General features: G+C 37.3%; 1 protein-coding gene across 1 annotated transcript in view; it reads right to left on the bottom strand.

Annotated features, from left to right (window-relative positions):
- Plcz1 (phospholipase C zeta 1) overlaps positions 1 to 16,995 on the bottom strand; it is a 43,450-nt gene that overhangs the window by 14,285 nt on the left and 12,170 nt on the right. The window contains exons 4-6 of the mRNA XM_020186421.2: positions 6,075 to 6,224; positions 3,137 to 3,382; positions 1,637 to 1,793 (exon numbers count right to left, since the gene is read on the bottom strand). Coding sequence (XP_020042010.1) covers positions 1,637 to 1,793; positions 3,137 to 3,382; positions 6,075 to 6,224 — 553 coding nt within the window. The remainder of the gene's footprint in view (positions 1 to 1,636; positions 1,794 to 3,136; positions 3,383 to 6,074; positions 6,225 to 16,995) is intronic.

Genomic DNA, 16,995 nt, shown 5'->3' with positions numbered 1-16,995 from the left:
AGACTTTTAGTGCAATAAAAATTCTATACTCTCCAAAAGGCAGTGATTCTATACTTTACCACCCTACTAAGCACTACCCAATCACTTTCCAAAGCTGAGAGTGAGATAATTTTAACTAGTTTTCCTCTGCCCAGAGGTCTGGTCTTTGTGAACAACAAAAGCTATCCAATAGTCTGAAGGGACATCGGCCATCTCGTAAATAAAGCAGGTCGTTCAAAGTCTCTTGACCATACCATATAGTAAGAAGAACACATACTTATTGTTCCACAAAGTACTTATTCTTTGCCTATAACACACTCTTCTCCATCCTACCCTATCCTGTCCTATCCTATCCCCTTCCATTCCATTTTGTTTTATTTCATTCCTCTCCATTCTATTCTGCACTACTCTACCCTACTCTATAATTTAGCCATAGTCCAAGCCTACTGAACTGATTTTTAGCTACAACCCACAACTATTTTTTTTCTTTTTTGTTTTTGTTATTTTTTTAAAGACCCTGAAATGTCTTTCTAATACTTTGAGAACATGAACCTAAGCATACTTCAAGACCCTTGGGCAGCAGTGACTTGCTATGAGGTTGAATCATCAGCTTCTCCTGCTGTGGCATTTCCATGTAAGGTGGTGGAGTACAATTTTGTTAGCAGGATTTCAGAGTCACCTGAAAGTTACCCATCCTTTTTAACTATGGGATAGTCCCTGCCACATTGATCTTTTCAGCAGGATTGGTCTGCTCCTCATTCTCTTTTTCAGGCTTAATTTCATCCCAAGTGCTACCAAACAGAACCCCATTGGATTCAGAACCAGCAGGCAGTTAGAGCAAGATGCAGAGACAAAGGGCACCTCTGCAGGTGTGCAGTAGCACTGCATGCTCAGCCCAGCCAGCTGCTAATCCAGCCGGGGAATACTTCCCCTCTCTTCCTCTCAGATGGAGAAACTCCAAGTCAGCTGACATCTACCTCCTAGATGTCTGTTGGATCCACACAGTCTCCCATCTCCACACTCACTGCCAAGGCCCTCATTATCTCCTCCCCACTTCAATCTCACCTTCACCTGCTGTTAGAGACGCTTTCAGAAATACACAGTGGATGGTTCTGTTCCTCCTGTTGTTGTCTCCCCCCCCTTACCTTTGACCTCAAGATGAAGGCCTTGTAATTGGCTTGGCCTGCCTCTATAATTCTGTGACTCACAGATAAATTACTCACAGGATAAATTACTCACCCTAGTCCCACCCACCAAAGTGTCTACACTGCACATTCTGAATCCAAATATCAGGACTTGAGCCATGCATGGTGGTACATGCCTGTAATCCCAACACTCAAGAGGTAGAAGCAGGAAGATTTTGAGTTCAAGGCCAGCCTGAACTACATAATGAGATCCTGTCTCAAAAAAACCAAGGACTGAGGGTATAGCTTCTTGATAGAGAATTTGCTTAGCATGTACAAGGTGGTCATGACTTACAGAAGGCAATTAACAACCAAGGTCAGCAAAATAAAGCTTAATGTCAGTTGAAGTATAGAAGCCCTTTCTAAATTATGCAATTACATTGAAATTTTATGTGAATATACATTTTATAAATATCGTGGACCCAACTTAAAAGCATAGCAATAAATATAACTGATTTAAACTAAGACTTTACCTCTCAACTTTGAAAGTTTGCGGGCTTGGGTCTCCCTAATAGAATTATTTTCATTAAATTGCTGATATAGTCTTGAATATTGGAAGGTTCTGAACTTCTCAGCTTTAGTATAAATGACAAGATCAGATAAGGCCAGAGCTATTTTTAGCCTCCTAGTCTAAAAATAAAATGCAGTAATTTCACATTTTTACACGAATCATTTGAAAAATTCCCTTTCCAATATAGAAAATATGCTTCTAGACAGATAATTTTAGTCTTTTCATAAAAGTATCTACTCAAAATCTATTCAGGTTACATCAATATGATTTTTATGACTATAATAGTTAATGAAAACATAAGCAGACTTAATTTTAATGTCCTAAAAATATTGAGCATGACAATTATTACTGTTTTTGTTTCCCCAAGGAGCTTAGCTTATAATTGTGAATTTTGCAAATTTTAGAAATTGAGTCACAGGTAAGTATGCTTCCAATTTTTATCTGAAATTTTGGAATAACTTCTATTATATGGCAGACATTGGATCTTTTACAGCCCAGCATCTGTTTCTACACTCCTGTTAGCCAACTCCCAAGGTTACTTTTTTGGAAAATATTCATTGCTTATGCTCAATCCGTATGTTTAAATAAGAATCATACAGATTAGGCTAATCAGAACTTTTCTTTCATTTCCCCTAGCATCAATAATTAGTTCAGAAATGTACACATAACCAGATCATAGGAGATGTAGGAAAAAATCATTTGGCCAGGTGTGGTGTGTCTGACTGTAATCCCAGCATTCAGAAGGCAGAAGAAAGAGGATCACAAGTTTGAGTCCAATCTGGGCTACATAGTGAGGTTCAGACCAGCCTCAGCTATAAAGAGTCTGCCTCAAAAAATAAAAATTACTTATTCTGCTAACAGATAACTCTACTTTATTTGAATCTGACTAGGTTAGAAAACTGAATTTTTTGCAAATAGCCTTTGCTCAACACAAAGAAAAGAAAACCAAGGCTGCAGAAAGAGAGTTTTATCAACCATGTTTGAAGCACAACCCATTCCTCAAATTAAAATTCTTTCCCCTGAACTTTTCATCTATATGGGCCAATTCATTAATTCTCATTTTATTTAGACCAGATGGAATGGTTTTGTGTCACAAGTCATCTAATGCTCCTTCTTTTGACACATTACATGTTTTAACATTGATTCTTTTGCCAGTGGAGGGCAGAAAACTTATGTCAGGGATCTCTGTATTTCTTTTGCTCTACACAATATCTAGTACACAAGAACTTGTAAAAACCATTAATTACAGTGGGAAAAAGTTCAGGAACAGCTACCATGGGAAAAGAGATAGACTTTAATTTTTCTTTTCCAGTGATAGTTTTTTCAAAGTCAGTTTTTAATTATAGACTTTTGTTTTTATAAAGAGGAAAAGATTCTTCTGTCCAGAATGTTTTCAATTCTCCACCAATAAGAAAATTAGGAAAAATTTCAGTCACTTTTAAGTTCCAAAAGGATATCTCACCTTCTTTTTCTTGAAAACTGTTATTACGGGTATCTTTAATATTTCTGACTCCTTTTCCTGCTTGACTCTGGACAAAAACATGTCTTCTGTTTCTGATTCTTTTATTTCCTCTTCCTCTTCCTCCGGATCCAGCACTTCCTCCTCCCACTCCCCCACCTTACCATGCTTATCAAGACCTTTCCTTTCCTGGGTTTCCTTTAAGGTTCCTATTTTTTTATTTTTAACTAATATTTTGAATTTTAGTGCCTGTGTGAACAATGAGAAAGAGATACAATTGTACATTTACTGATACGTCTGCATTATAAAAGTCATTGAAAAGTATTTCATCATATTTTCAATCAACCTGCAGTAGTAAGATATGTAAGGGTCCCATCTTTATCCACAACCATCTTCATACACTAATAGAATCAGTAATGTTATAGTGTTGACCATAATTTACCAAACAATAAGCCTGTTTGCTTAGAACTTACTGTAGGTCTACTCTTTTATATTTCACATATCGCTACTATTCAATAAACTTGAAGTGTGTGTGTGTGTGTGTGTGTGCGTGTGTGTGTGTGTGTGTGTGAAAATTCTTGCCATGTTATTGAAGTTACAATGTTACTTCTGGTGGTGAGTGCTTCAGATCATCACTCTTATCTGCATTAAATAAACATTAAATGAGATCAGGGATGTGAAATGTTTATCAGAATAACTGGCATCTGCTATAGATGACAGTAAAGATTTATGAAGCCACTTCAACTGCATTTCATGTGAGCACCAGTTACTTAATATTCTCTGTCCATCAGAGCCAGGGGCATGACTAAATTTACTACCATCAGGATCACTCGTTCTAATTCTTCTGGTGTCATGCTCTCACTTAGTGACCATCCTTGCTAAAAATTCATTAATTTAACAAATACATATTTAAGTGCCTATTATGTTATATATAATGCTGGAAGCTGGGTTCTGAAGGAAAGTTCTTTTCTCCAGCAGTTTTGATTCTCCTTTCCTTCTGCCATCCTCCCGTACCTACTCAAATTATCCCATCACCTTGTGTTTTCTCTCTTTTAGAATAACCCTTATATTGCTCTTTAATATGGAGTTTGACAAAACATACTTTGCAAGTACACAACAAAGCTGTTATCAGATATGTTTGCTAAAGGGACAAATTCCAGGGATCCATCTCAAAATTACAGAGTCTGAATCTTCAATTGTGGATCTGGAATTAAACCTCCTTACAAAGTCTCCAAGAATTCTTTTACACACTGAAGACTGAGTACAGTGTAAGAAAATGACTTTATCTCTAATTCCTCATTTTCTCATCAGAAACCATGTCCTTACTGTAGTGTAGAAGCCCAAGTCTCAATGAAAGTCGTGTATTGGAATGCTGAAAGGACAAACATATAGACGAAGAGAATGTATTCAGAAAATTAAAGAATATTACAACTTCCAGAATTAGGCCATGACTTTGAGGTTAATCTTTGATGTTATGTTTCAAGCATTTGCACAAGTGCCTTAACATTTTTTCTGTCATGACTGAACTTGTTTAGTCTGTGAACATCCTTCAGAGGTAAGAGTCATACTTTTCTCATTTATCAAAGAAATCATTTTATCTGTCTCAATTCTATCATGAGCTCTATATTTCTTGTCACTAGTGTCACAACACTTTTGAAGTTTCCCACTCATTTCAATAAAATGAGGAAAAATATAAAGAGAAATATTCAACTATTACAGAAACACTACTATCTTACCCAAACTGAAGATATGTCAAAAAGAAAGCATTGGTTGTCAGACAACACTATTGCAAAAATAAAACAGTTCAGTTATCATCTGATAAAATTTGGGGTAATGAGCCCACAAAGGAAACTAAGAAAGATAGGCCAGAGAGGAATGAGGGAAGTCTGAAGTACAGAAGAAAGTGTTTCACGGACAGAAAAGAGGGCTCCCTGGTCATGGACGCCTCTGAGGGGAGAGGTGAGATGAAGACAGAAGTAGATCCATTAGGGTTCAGTAGAAAGGTTTCCCTCTGATGGACACGAGGAGAAACTTACTATGGAGCAGGTGGAAGAGGAAGCCAATGGGCAGATGCAAGCAGTGAGGAAGTAAAAACTTTGGGCTGTGAGAAGGAATCACAAACTCACAGCTGGAGAAGGAAGTGAAGCCCTGATGCCAGAGTAGAGATGCTTTTCCAAATCAAACACTGGAATATGCTCAGGTTAATAAGGACAGGGTCCTGGAAAGAGCAGGTGTTGAAATATTGAGTATGGAGTCTATTTACAGCCTGAACTTTTTGCCTCTTTCTTAGCCTTTTGCCTATAAAACATACCAAATTCCTCAGATCCAATATTAATTGCCTTGAAATTATGAAGTAGGTCACACAATCAAAATGTGGGTTATATATATTGAACAATCCATACACACTTCAAATGTGAAGGGCAGGAAGGTCAAACAGGTCCTGCCTGGAGGACAGGGAAGAGGGATGGGGAATTAGCCAAAAAGATGAAGGAGTGCGAATATGGTGGATATATTTTATATTCATGTATGAAAATAGAACAATGAAACTTGTTGGAATGGTTCTAAGATGGAGGGGGGGATGTAGGAGAATGATGGGGGGAGAATCCAATTATGATATATAGTAGGCACACAAGCACAAATGTAAATGCCACAGTGTGTGCCTTGCACAGCTACTATCTGCAAATTAATTAACTCTCTAAATGTGGGTCTTACACAGATCTTTGTACTTTCTTTATTTGCATAGTCTCTTTATTCACCTAAACACTCATGAGAACATTTCCCAGGTAACATATGACAAAGGTACAGCCCTGTAAATAACCAAAACCAAGCATTTACGTTGGTTTCTAACCTAATCTTATTAGATCTAGGTCCACAATTACAGTGACATGTTTGTTTGTTTGTTGTTTTCCCTTTAATCTGAGCTTCTCAGACAAAATATTACCTCTGGGGAAGGAAGTTTGTCTGTGTATCCATCAAGCATGTCAGAGAGCAGAGAATCTCCAAAAGTACCCTGTAAAATGTCTGCCATCACATCTTGCTGGGCAGCGGAGCAATGATTTTCTAATGAGAGCACCACTGGATAGTCAGATGTCTAAAAAAGTTAATCATTACTGTGGTTATTGATCAGGATTTTAAAATAATTTTAGTGCAATCTAGATAAGAATTTCATTTTAAAACTCATTTCTTATCTTCAGTACCTTAGAAACTAAGTTTTTTTTAAATAGGAAAATACTCTTGCATTTGACAAAACAAAGGCCATTAAATCTGTATAAAGAGGAAAATTATTATTATTTGCACCAAAAGTATAAGAAAAAAGTGAAGTGTCCATCAGTGGGTATTTATTTAAATAAATTATACCTTATCTATATAAAGAAATGTTTTCAGTCATATGGGGAATCTAGACCTAAAATGATAAAATAACAATAACAACAACAATAATAATAATAATAATAATGGGACATGAGTGTGAAAGGGGGACTGGGGTGGGGACAGTCAGTGAAGGGGAAAGAGGAAGGACAAGGTACTTGGGAATGAATGTGATCAAAGTACATAACATATACATATGCATACATATGTATTTGTATAGATATATATATATAAAGATATGTAATGAAACCCACTAAATACTGTTTGGTAAAGGGGAAAGAAGGGATAGGGATAAAGAAGGGATGGGGATAAAGAGGTGAATTTGATCAAAACACATTGTGTACATCTATGGAAATATCACAATGATACTCCTTTGTACAATTAACATATGAATACATATATACACAGATGTATGATATAGACCAATTAAGAAGAAGGTAGAGCTATCTGTACTACTATGGAAAATTATCATAGTACAGTCTTATGAAGAAACAAGCTGCCTGCTGTAGTTTGGATGTTGGATGGCTTAGTCCCTGACTTGGCACAATGGAGAGGTGGCAGAAATTTTACTGGAGGGCCATCTTGAGGCCCTTTAGTCATTGGGGTGTGCCTTTAAGAATTGTAAAGGGACTTCACCTCTTCCTTTTCTCTCTTTCAAATTCTGAGCATGAGGTGAAGGTTTTTCCCTACCACATGCTCCCATCATGGCACACTGCCTCACCACAGGCTCAAAATCAGCAGGGCCAACAGACCATGGACTGGAACCTCCAACATCATGAGGACCAATAACCCTTTCTTCTTTTTAAGTTGATCTCAGATATTTGTCACAGTAACAGAAAGCTAACAGATTGCCAAAGAGTAAAACTCTAGATTTTTTAAATATACCTGAATTTAGATATTTCAAAACACAAAGGGAAAAGCTTAACATTGATGAGTCAAAGGAAAAGCTAACTTTCCACTTTTCTAGCTTTAAGCCCTATAATGAAAATGTTTCTTTAGAAATTAGAAACTAAGGTAAAGATATTTCCAATTTTTAACAATAAAGAGGATTATTAAGTGTAGGTGATCCCATAAAGATATTTTCTGCCCTTTGTCACTGCTGCAGCTTTAAAATTCCCCACAAGTAGAGAACAAAATTCATTTTTTGATTTTATTCAAATGATTGCATGATTTATATATGATTTCATATTTAATTACCAGAGCACAAATCTGCCAAATTGTAAAAGAGTCATAGAATCCCAAGGTATGAGGCATTGTCACAACCCTCCAAATAGGCAATCCAATATTATGTCTTTTTGATGTAGAGTGTATTCATTTCCTGTGGCTGATAAAAACAAAAATTTATTCTCTGACAATTCTAGTCACCACAAGTCTAAGTTGGTTTTACTGAGCAAAAATCAAGTTGTCCACAGAGCTTCTCTCCCTAGGGAGAATTGTTCCTTTGCTTCCCGTTTTTGCTGAAATTGGCTTAGGCCTCGTCACTCTAATCTCTGTCCCTGTCTTCACATTGCTTCTCTTCTGATATGTCAGATCTCTCTTTATCTTTTATAAGGATACAGATGATGGCATTTAGACCCCATCCAGATAAGGTTAGGATAATGTCCCCATTTAAGCATCCTTACCTTCATCCATCTGCAAAGAGCCTTTTCCCCGCATAGAGCAATATGTACAGGTTTTAGGAGTTGGAACTTAACATCTTCAAGGACCCGTATTCAACCTACTACAATGACCTTCCCAGCTACAGGTGGTGTGTATACCCTTTCGTGTACTCTAACATCAACAGTTTTTCCAAAATCAGCTAAGTGATTTTGAAACTTTGCCCTGATTTCATTGACTGCGAATAATATTGTTTTCCTCTTTTTCACCCTCTTCTCTTTTTCATTCACTCTTTCTTTCCTTCCTACCTTCCTGCTTCCTTCTCCTCCCTCCCTCCACTCTATCCCTCTCTCCTTCTCTTTCTTCCTTCCTTTCTTGTTTGTTATTTTCCCCCTCTGGTCCTTGGCTTCATCCTCTGGAAAGATGATTTATCTTCTTTTATCTGTGCTGTCCACATCTAAGAAAATGTCAAGGAGTTTCAATGCTTAAAGCCAAGCAACTCTTTCAGACCACTTCCCAGGAAATGGTTGTTTTAAGGCTCACTGAAGAAACAGACTTGGAGGAAGGGTAGAAATATAATTCCCTCCAAAACTTAGATCAGTTAATATATTTGTTTCTAGTAAGCTACACGTGCCAGAAACAAGAACTAATATTGCCTCTTACTAATAACTTTCATTTGTTTAATTTCATTTCCTCTTCTTCTCAGATTAATGGTGACAATGTCAAGCAGGGAGTCCATCTTCAACAGCTGTGAAAATGGAGTCACCACATTCAGCTGCAATGTCTCATTGAGACTTTGTTGCTCATCTCTTGGCATTTATCTCTCAGAAACAGATTTTTTTGTATATTTAAGACATACAACATAATGCTATGGAATACGTGGAGACAGTAAAAGTGGAGAAAATTAGCACACCCATCATCTTGCATAGTTTTATTTCTGTTTTGTGGCCAAAGTAGCTAAAATTCATTCATTTATCATAGATCCCAAATACAGTACCATTTTCTTGCTTAGAGTCCTGTATCTCCAGGCTTGTTCATCTTTTTTATCTACTACTTTATATTATCCAACCTAAATCTCCCAATTTCCTGTCCCCTAGATACTTGGTAACCACTGGTTTCCTGTCTATCTCTATATGTCTGTTCTTATGCCAATACCATAGTGTTTTGATTACTATATCTTTGTGATACAATTTTAATTCAGGAAGTATGCTGCCTCTGTGTTTTATTTCTCAGAATTATTTTTAATATTTGGGAATTTTTCAGACTCCACACAAATTTTAGGACTTTTTTCTTTTTTTATGAAGAAGGGCACTGAACGTGCATATTGCTTTAAGTAGCATGTACACTTTAAAATGATTAATTCTTCTGAATAATGAACATTGATCCATTTATTCATGTCTTCTTAAATTTCTTTCTTCAATGTTTTATAGTTTTCAGTGGAGAGATCTTTCACCTCCTGCATTAAAATTATTCCCAAGTATTTTTTGGTATTATAAATGAATTTTTAAAAAACCTCATCTTCAGTTAGGTCATTGTACATAAAAAAGTTATTGATTTTATGTCCTATAAATATGCCAAATTCATTTATTGGCTCTAATTGCTTCTTTGTGGAATCCTTGGATACTTTTTACATGTATTGTCATGTCATCTGAAAATGAAGATAATTTTACTTTTCCCTTTCAAATTTGGATTCTTTTTATTTCTTTTTCTTGTCTAATTGCTTGTTTCTTGCTTTTTGAAGTCATAGAAGCTATAGGACTTTCCATCCTTGGACAGCCTTTGAATTTTAGGACTGACTTTATCTCCTTGTATTTTACTAGTTATCACCCCCTGAATTAAGAGAGTGATGTAACCATGGAAATATTAGGGAAGAATGTTTCATACAAAGGGAATAGCGAGTGCAAAGGTTCTGAGATGTATCTGAAAAAGCCTGTGTGAGCAAGGGATAGAGTAGCTGGAGAGTCAGGGAGGTAATGGAAAACCAATCAGTTGGATTTTAGCTTTTACTTTGAAGACTTTGAGAAGGGCAATTATGTGATCTAGCTTGCCCCAAAGTGACTCTAGTTTATGTGTTGTGAGGACACTGCAGGGGAATAAGCAGGAGAAGAAAACCAGAAACAGAAACGAGACTATTGCAATATCCAAGTGAGAAGACAGTGGCCAGGATGATGGCAATGGGAATGAAGAGAGAAGTTCAGATTGTATTTTGAAAGTAAAGCCACAATGATTTGCTGAAGAACTGAGTGAGAGTCTGAGAGAAGGGAGTAAGTGAAAGTTGACAGTGACTTTAGCTGGAGCAAATGAAAGGTCACAGGAAGAGCAAGACTGGGAGAAGAGAATTGTGGGAGTTCAATTTTAAGTACATTTAGTCACATGAGTCATTAAGAACCCAAGCAAAATGCCATCCAGGTGGTTGTACATATTGGGGTTGAGTTCAAGGGAGAGGATGGAGGAGAGATATGATTTAGAAATCAGACAATTAGAAAAATGGTGACTCGGACACAGACGCAGACTGCATGAGCTCTGGGAATCAGGGACCTTGCTGAGATGCTGGAGACACACTTGACTGAAGTAAAGCACTAAGGAGAGCTGAGACTTCGACACCCAGAACGCCTACCCATGGAAGGCTTGTCCACATTACGATACATTGAAAGAACAGGCAGGCTGGAGGCTGCCTGCCAGCCCACCAGGCCTCTGCCCCACAGGCCCGCCAGACTGCTGCCCACAGGCTCACCAGATAGCCACACACTGCCCACCGGCCTGCAAGGCTGCAACCCCGTCTGGTCTCCGCCCCACCAGCCCTACAGGCCCACCAGGCCACAATCCACCGGCCCACCAGGATGCTGCCTGCCCACTGGTGGCACACCGGCCACCAGCCACCACAGGAGGCCTCCAGCACCACCAGACACCAGCTCCAAACCTGCCTAGGAGACACAGAAAAACAGGACTGGATGCTAAAGGAGTAACACCAGAACTACTAAGACTGAAATTCTACTGTTCCTGAAACAGGGATTTTTTTTTTCTTCTTTTTTTCTTTTTCTTTTCTTAAAATGTTTGTTTGTCTTGTTCACTGTTTGATTGTCCATTATCTCTCCCTGTAGATTTCTTTGATTCTCCATTTTTTTTCTCTTTCTTTTTCTTCTACTTTTTTCTCCTTCTTTCTTGGTTTTCTTAGTTTTACTATTATAAGTTAGCTGATACAAAATTACACATAGAACAGGGACAGAAACAGTACCAAGTGGAATGATGGGAAGATGAAAAAAGGATGGAAACCATTCTCCCCCAAAATAAATTAGTACAGGACTCAGAGGCCAATGAAGAAAATGGATACCCAGATCCAGACTCCAGCAAAACAAAGATAAACTATACCAAGGAACCCAACAAAGCCCACAAGAACACTCTGAAAGAAGAAATTCTGCAAGTAATCAATGAGAACTTCATAGCGATGTTACTAGACATGGTCAACCAAAACATACAGGAGGCAGTCAGGAAATTCCAAGACAACAAAAATAAAGAATATGAGAAAACACAAAAAAAATTAAATCATAGGATCCCTACATAGACACCAAAGTGAAACAGAAAACAGCACAAATAGAGAGATAAATGAATTAAAGATGAAAACTGACAATATTAAAGAGAAAGTGACCCATGATATGGAAAACCTCACAAAAAAGAGTGAAACAGCAACACAAAACAAAATGGAAGGCCATTCCAGCAGAATAGAACAAGCAGAATACAGAATCTCAGAACTTGAAGATTAAATAGTAATTAAAGAAAAAACTGAAGAACTATTAGTCAGACAACTCAAGTCCTCTGAAAGGAATATGCAAGAACTCACCAACTCCATCAAAAGACCAAACCTGAGAATCATGGGCATTGAAGAAGGAGAAGAGGTGCAAACAAAAGGAATCCATAGTATATTCAACAAAATAATAACAGAGAAAACTATGCCCATTCGGTACAGAAAGCCTCCAGGACACCAAACAGACTTGACCAAAATAGAACTACCCACAATATATTATCATTAAAACAATAAGTACAGAGAAAGAATATTTAAATCTACAAGACAGAAAAAACAAATAGCATACAAAGGTAAACCCATCAAAATCACAGCAGACTTCTCAATGGAAACCTAAAAAGCAAGAAGAGCATGGAGTGAGGTCTTCTGGGCACTGAATGAAAATAACTTCAAACCTAGGATACTCTACCCAGCAAAATTATCATTCAAAATAGATGGAGCTCATCAGCAACACCACCAACAACAGGTGTTGGCGAGGATGCGGGGAAAAAGGAACCCTCTTACACTGTTGGTGGTAATGTAGACTAGTACAACCACTCTGGAAAAAAATTTGGAGGCTACTTAAAAAGCTGGACATTGATCTACCATTTGATCCAACAATACCACTCTTGGGGATATACCCAAAAGACTGTTACTCCAGAGGCACCTGCACATCCATGTTTATTGCGGCACTATTCACAATAGCCAAGTTATGGAAACAGCCAAGATGCCCCACCACCGACGAATGGATTAAGAAAATGTGGTATCTATACACAATGGAATTTTATGCAGCCATGAAGAAGAACGAAATGTTATCATTCGCTGGTAAATGGATGGAATTGGAGAACATCATTCCGAGTGAGGTTAGCCTGGCCCAAAAAACCAAAAATCGTATGTTCTCCCTCATATGTGGACATTAGATCAAGGGCAAACACAACAAGGGGATTGGACTATGAGCACATGATAAAAGCGAGAGCACACAAGGGAGGGGTGAGGATAGGTAAGACACCTAAAAAACTAGCTAGCATTTGTTGCCCTAAACGCAGAGAAACTAAAGCAGATACCTTAAAGCAACTGAGGCCAATAGGAAAAGGGGAACAGGTACTAGAGAAAAGGTTAGATCAAAAAGAATTAACCTAGAAGGTAACACCCACACACAGGAAATCAATGTGAGTCAATGCCCTGTATAGCTATCCTTATCTCAACCAGCAAAAACCCTTGTTCCTTCCTATTATTGCTTATACTCTCTCTACAACAAAATTAGAAATAAGGGCAAAATAGTTTCTGGTGGGTATGGAGGGGGGGGAGAGGGAGGGGACAGAGTGGGTGGTAAGGGAGGGGGTGGGGCGGGGGGAGAAATGAACCAAGCCTTGTATGCACATATGAATAATAAAAGAAAAATGAAAAAAATAATAATAAATAAAACTTTTCAGGAAGAAAAAAAAAATAGATGGAGCAATAAAAGTCTTCCATGATAAGCAGAACTTAAACAATATATGACCACCAAGCCACCACTACAAAAGATTCTTCAAGGAATTCTGCACACAGAAAGTGAAAGCAAACAAAACTATGAAAGGGCAGGTAGTACCAAACCACAGGAGAAGAAAAGGCATAAAAGTACAGAGTAACATTGATTCAACTGCAAACAATCAAACCCTTAAAAAACAAAGACAACTAAATAACAGGAATCACCACATACCTATCAATACTAACACATAATATTAATGGACTTAATTCTCGCATCAAAAGACACTCTTTGGCAAACTGTATTTAAAAGGAAGATCCAACAATCTGCTCCCTACAGGAGACCCATTTCATTGTCAGAAACAAGCACTGGCTTAGGGTGAAAGGCTGGAAGAAGATTTACCAAGCCCTTGGCTCCTGAAAACAGGCAGGCATAGCAACAATTACCTCGGACAAAGTAGACTTCAAACTTACATTGATCAAACAAGATAAAGAAGGACACTCCATACTAATAAAAGGGGAAATACACCAAAAGGAAATAACAATTATCAACCTACATGCACCCAACATCAATGCACCCAATTTCATTAAACATACTCTGAAGGACTTAAAAGCATATATAGACTCCACCACAGTGGTAGTGGGAGACATTAATACCCCCCTATCACCAATAGATAGGTCATCCAAACAAAATATCAATAAAGAAATTCTAGAACTAAATCACACCATAGATCAAATGGACCTAGTTGATGTCTACAGAATATTTCATCCAACTTTTGCACAATATACATTCTTCTCAGCATCTCATGGAACCTTCTCCAAATTGATCATATCTTAGGGCACAAAGCAAGCCTCAAATATAAGAAATATATTGTTTATATTATATAAACAATATAATGCATTAAAACAAAAAGTCAACAACAAAAACAACAGTAAAAAACAGGCAAACAATTGGAAACTGAACAATACATTGCTCAATGATCAATGTGTCATTGATGAAATAAAAGAGGAAATTAAAAGTTTCCTGGAAGTTAATGAAAATGAAAACATGACCTACTAGTACCTATGGGACACAGCAAAGGCAGTCTTAAGAGTAAAGTTTATAGCCATGAGTGCTTATATTAAAAGGCCAGAAAGATCTCAAATCAATGACCTAATGCTATATCTCAAACTCCTAGAAAAACAAGAACAAGCAAATCCCCAAACAAGCAGAGGAGAGAAATAATAAAAATAAGGGCTGAAATCAATGAAATAGAAACCAAAAAAAAACAAAGAATCAATGAAACAAAAAACTAGTTCTTTGAAAAATAAGATTGACAGACCCCTGGCAAACCTGACTAAAATGAGGAGACAGAAAACCCAAATCAGTAAAATCAGAAATGCAAAAGGGGAGACACCAACAAACACCACGGAAATCCAGGAAATCATCAGAGACTGCTTTGAGAACTTATATTCTAATAAAATTGAAAATCTTGAAGAAATGGACAGATTACTAGACACTTTCAACCATTCAAAACTGAACCAAGAGGAAATTAATCACCTGAATAGATCTATAACACAAAATTAAATTGAAGCAGCAAAAAAGAGTCTCCTAAAAAAGAAAAGTCCAGAACCTGATGGATTCTCTACTGAATTCTATCAGACATTTAAAAATGAAATAATACCAACCCTCCTTAAACTTTTCCATGAAATAGAATGGGAAGAAACACTACCTAACTCATTTTATGAAGCTAGTATTACACTCATCTCAAAACCAGGCAAAAACACCTCCAAAAAGAAGAACTATAGGCCAATCTTCTTAATGAACATCGATGCAAAAATCCTCAATAAAATAATGGCAAACCGAATCCAACACCACATCAAAAGATCATCCACCGTGACTAAGTGGGCTTCATCCTAGGGATGCAGGGGTGGTTCAACATATGCAAATCTACAAATGTAATACAGCACATCAATAGAAGTAAAGACAAAAACCACTTGATCATCTCAATAGATGCAGAAAAAGCCTTCAATAAGATCCAACAGCACTTCATGATAAAAGCTCCAAGAAAAGTAGGAATAGAAGAAATGTGCCTCAACATTGTAAAGGCTACATATGACAAAGCTACAGCCACCATCATAATTAACAGTGAAAAACTGAAACCATTTCCTCTAAAATCAGGGATGAGACAAGGGTGCCCACTATCCCCACTTCTATTCAACATAGTACTAGAATTCCTAGCCAGAACAATTAAGTAAGAAGAGGGAATAAAAGGAATACAAATAGGTAAAGAAACTGTCAAAAATATCCTTATTTGCAGACAATATGATCCTATACCTTAAAGACCCAAGAAACTCTACCCAAAAACTCCTAGATACCATAAACAGCTATAGCAAGGTGGCAGGATACAAAATCAACTTACAAAAATCATTAGCTTTTCTATACACCAACAACGAACAAACTGAGAAGGAATATATGGAAACAATTCCATTTACAATAGCCTCAAAAAAAAAATCAAATACCTAGGAGTAAACTTAGCAAAGGATGTGAATGACCTCTACAAGGAGAAATACCAAACCCTGAAGAAAGAGATCAAGGAAGACTACAGAAGATGGAATGATCTCCTGTGCTCATGGATTGGTAGAATCAACATAGTAAAAATGGCTATGCTACCAAAAACAATCTACATGTTTAATGCAATTCCCATCAAAATCCCAGTGACTTTCATCACAGAGATTGAATAATCTACCCTTAAGTTCATTTGGAAACACAAGAGACCAGTAATAACCACAGCAATATTCAGCAAAAAGAACAATGTTGGAGGTGACACAATACCTGACTTCAAACTATATTACAAAGCAATAGCAATAAAAACAGCATGGTACTGGCACAAAAACAGACATGAAGACCAATGGAACAGAATAGAGGACCCAGATATGAATCCACACAACTATATTCACCTTATTTTTGACAAAGAGTCTAAAAATGTATGATGGAGAAAGGACAGCCTCTTCAACAAATGTTGCTGGGAAAAGTGGTTATCCGTCTGTAAGAAACTGAAACTAGATCCACGTTTATCACCCTGTAATAGTATCAACTCAAAATGGATTAAGGACCTTAATATCAGACCAGAAACTCTAAAGTTAGTACAGGAAGGAGCAGGAAACACTCTGGAAGTAATAGGTATAGGGAAGGACTTCCTCAATAGAACCCCAGCAGCCCAGCAACTAAGAGAAAGAATGGACAAATGGGATTTCATAAAATTAAAAAGCTTCTGCACAACAAAAGAAATGGTCTCTAAACTGAAGAGACCATGCACAGCATGGGAGAAAATATTTGCCAGCTATACATCAAACAAAGGACTAATAACCAGAATATACAGGGAACTTAAGAAGCTAAACTCTCCCAAAATCAATGAACCAATAAAGAAATGGACAACTGAACTAAACAGAACTTTCTCAAAAGAAGAAATTCAAATAGCCAAAACACACATGAAAAAATGCTCACCATTTCTAGCTATAAAGAAAATACAAATCAAAGCCACACTAAGATTCCACCTCACCCCTGTTAGAATAGCCATCATCAAAAACACCACCACCAATAGGTGTTGGCGAGGATATGGAGAAAAAGGAACTCCCGTACACTTCTGGTGGTAATGCAAGCTAGTACAACCACTCT

The sequence above is a fragment of the Castor canadensis genome, chromosome 6 (genome assembly GCF_047511655.1).
Source record: "Castor canadensis chromosome 6, mCasCan1.hap1v2, whole genome shotgun sequence".
In the NCBI taxonomy this organism is placed as follows: Eukaryota; Metazoa; Chordata; class Mammalia; order Rodentia; family Castoridae; genus Castor; species Castor canadensis.
Note: the sequence above shows the minus strand (reverse complement) of the source record. Positions and strands in the feature narration are given on the sequence as shown.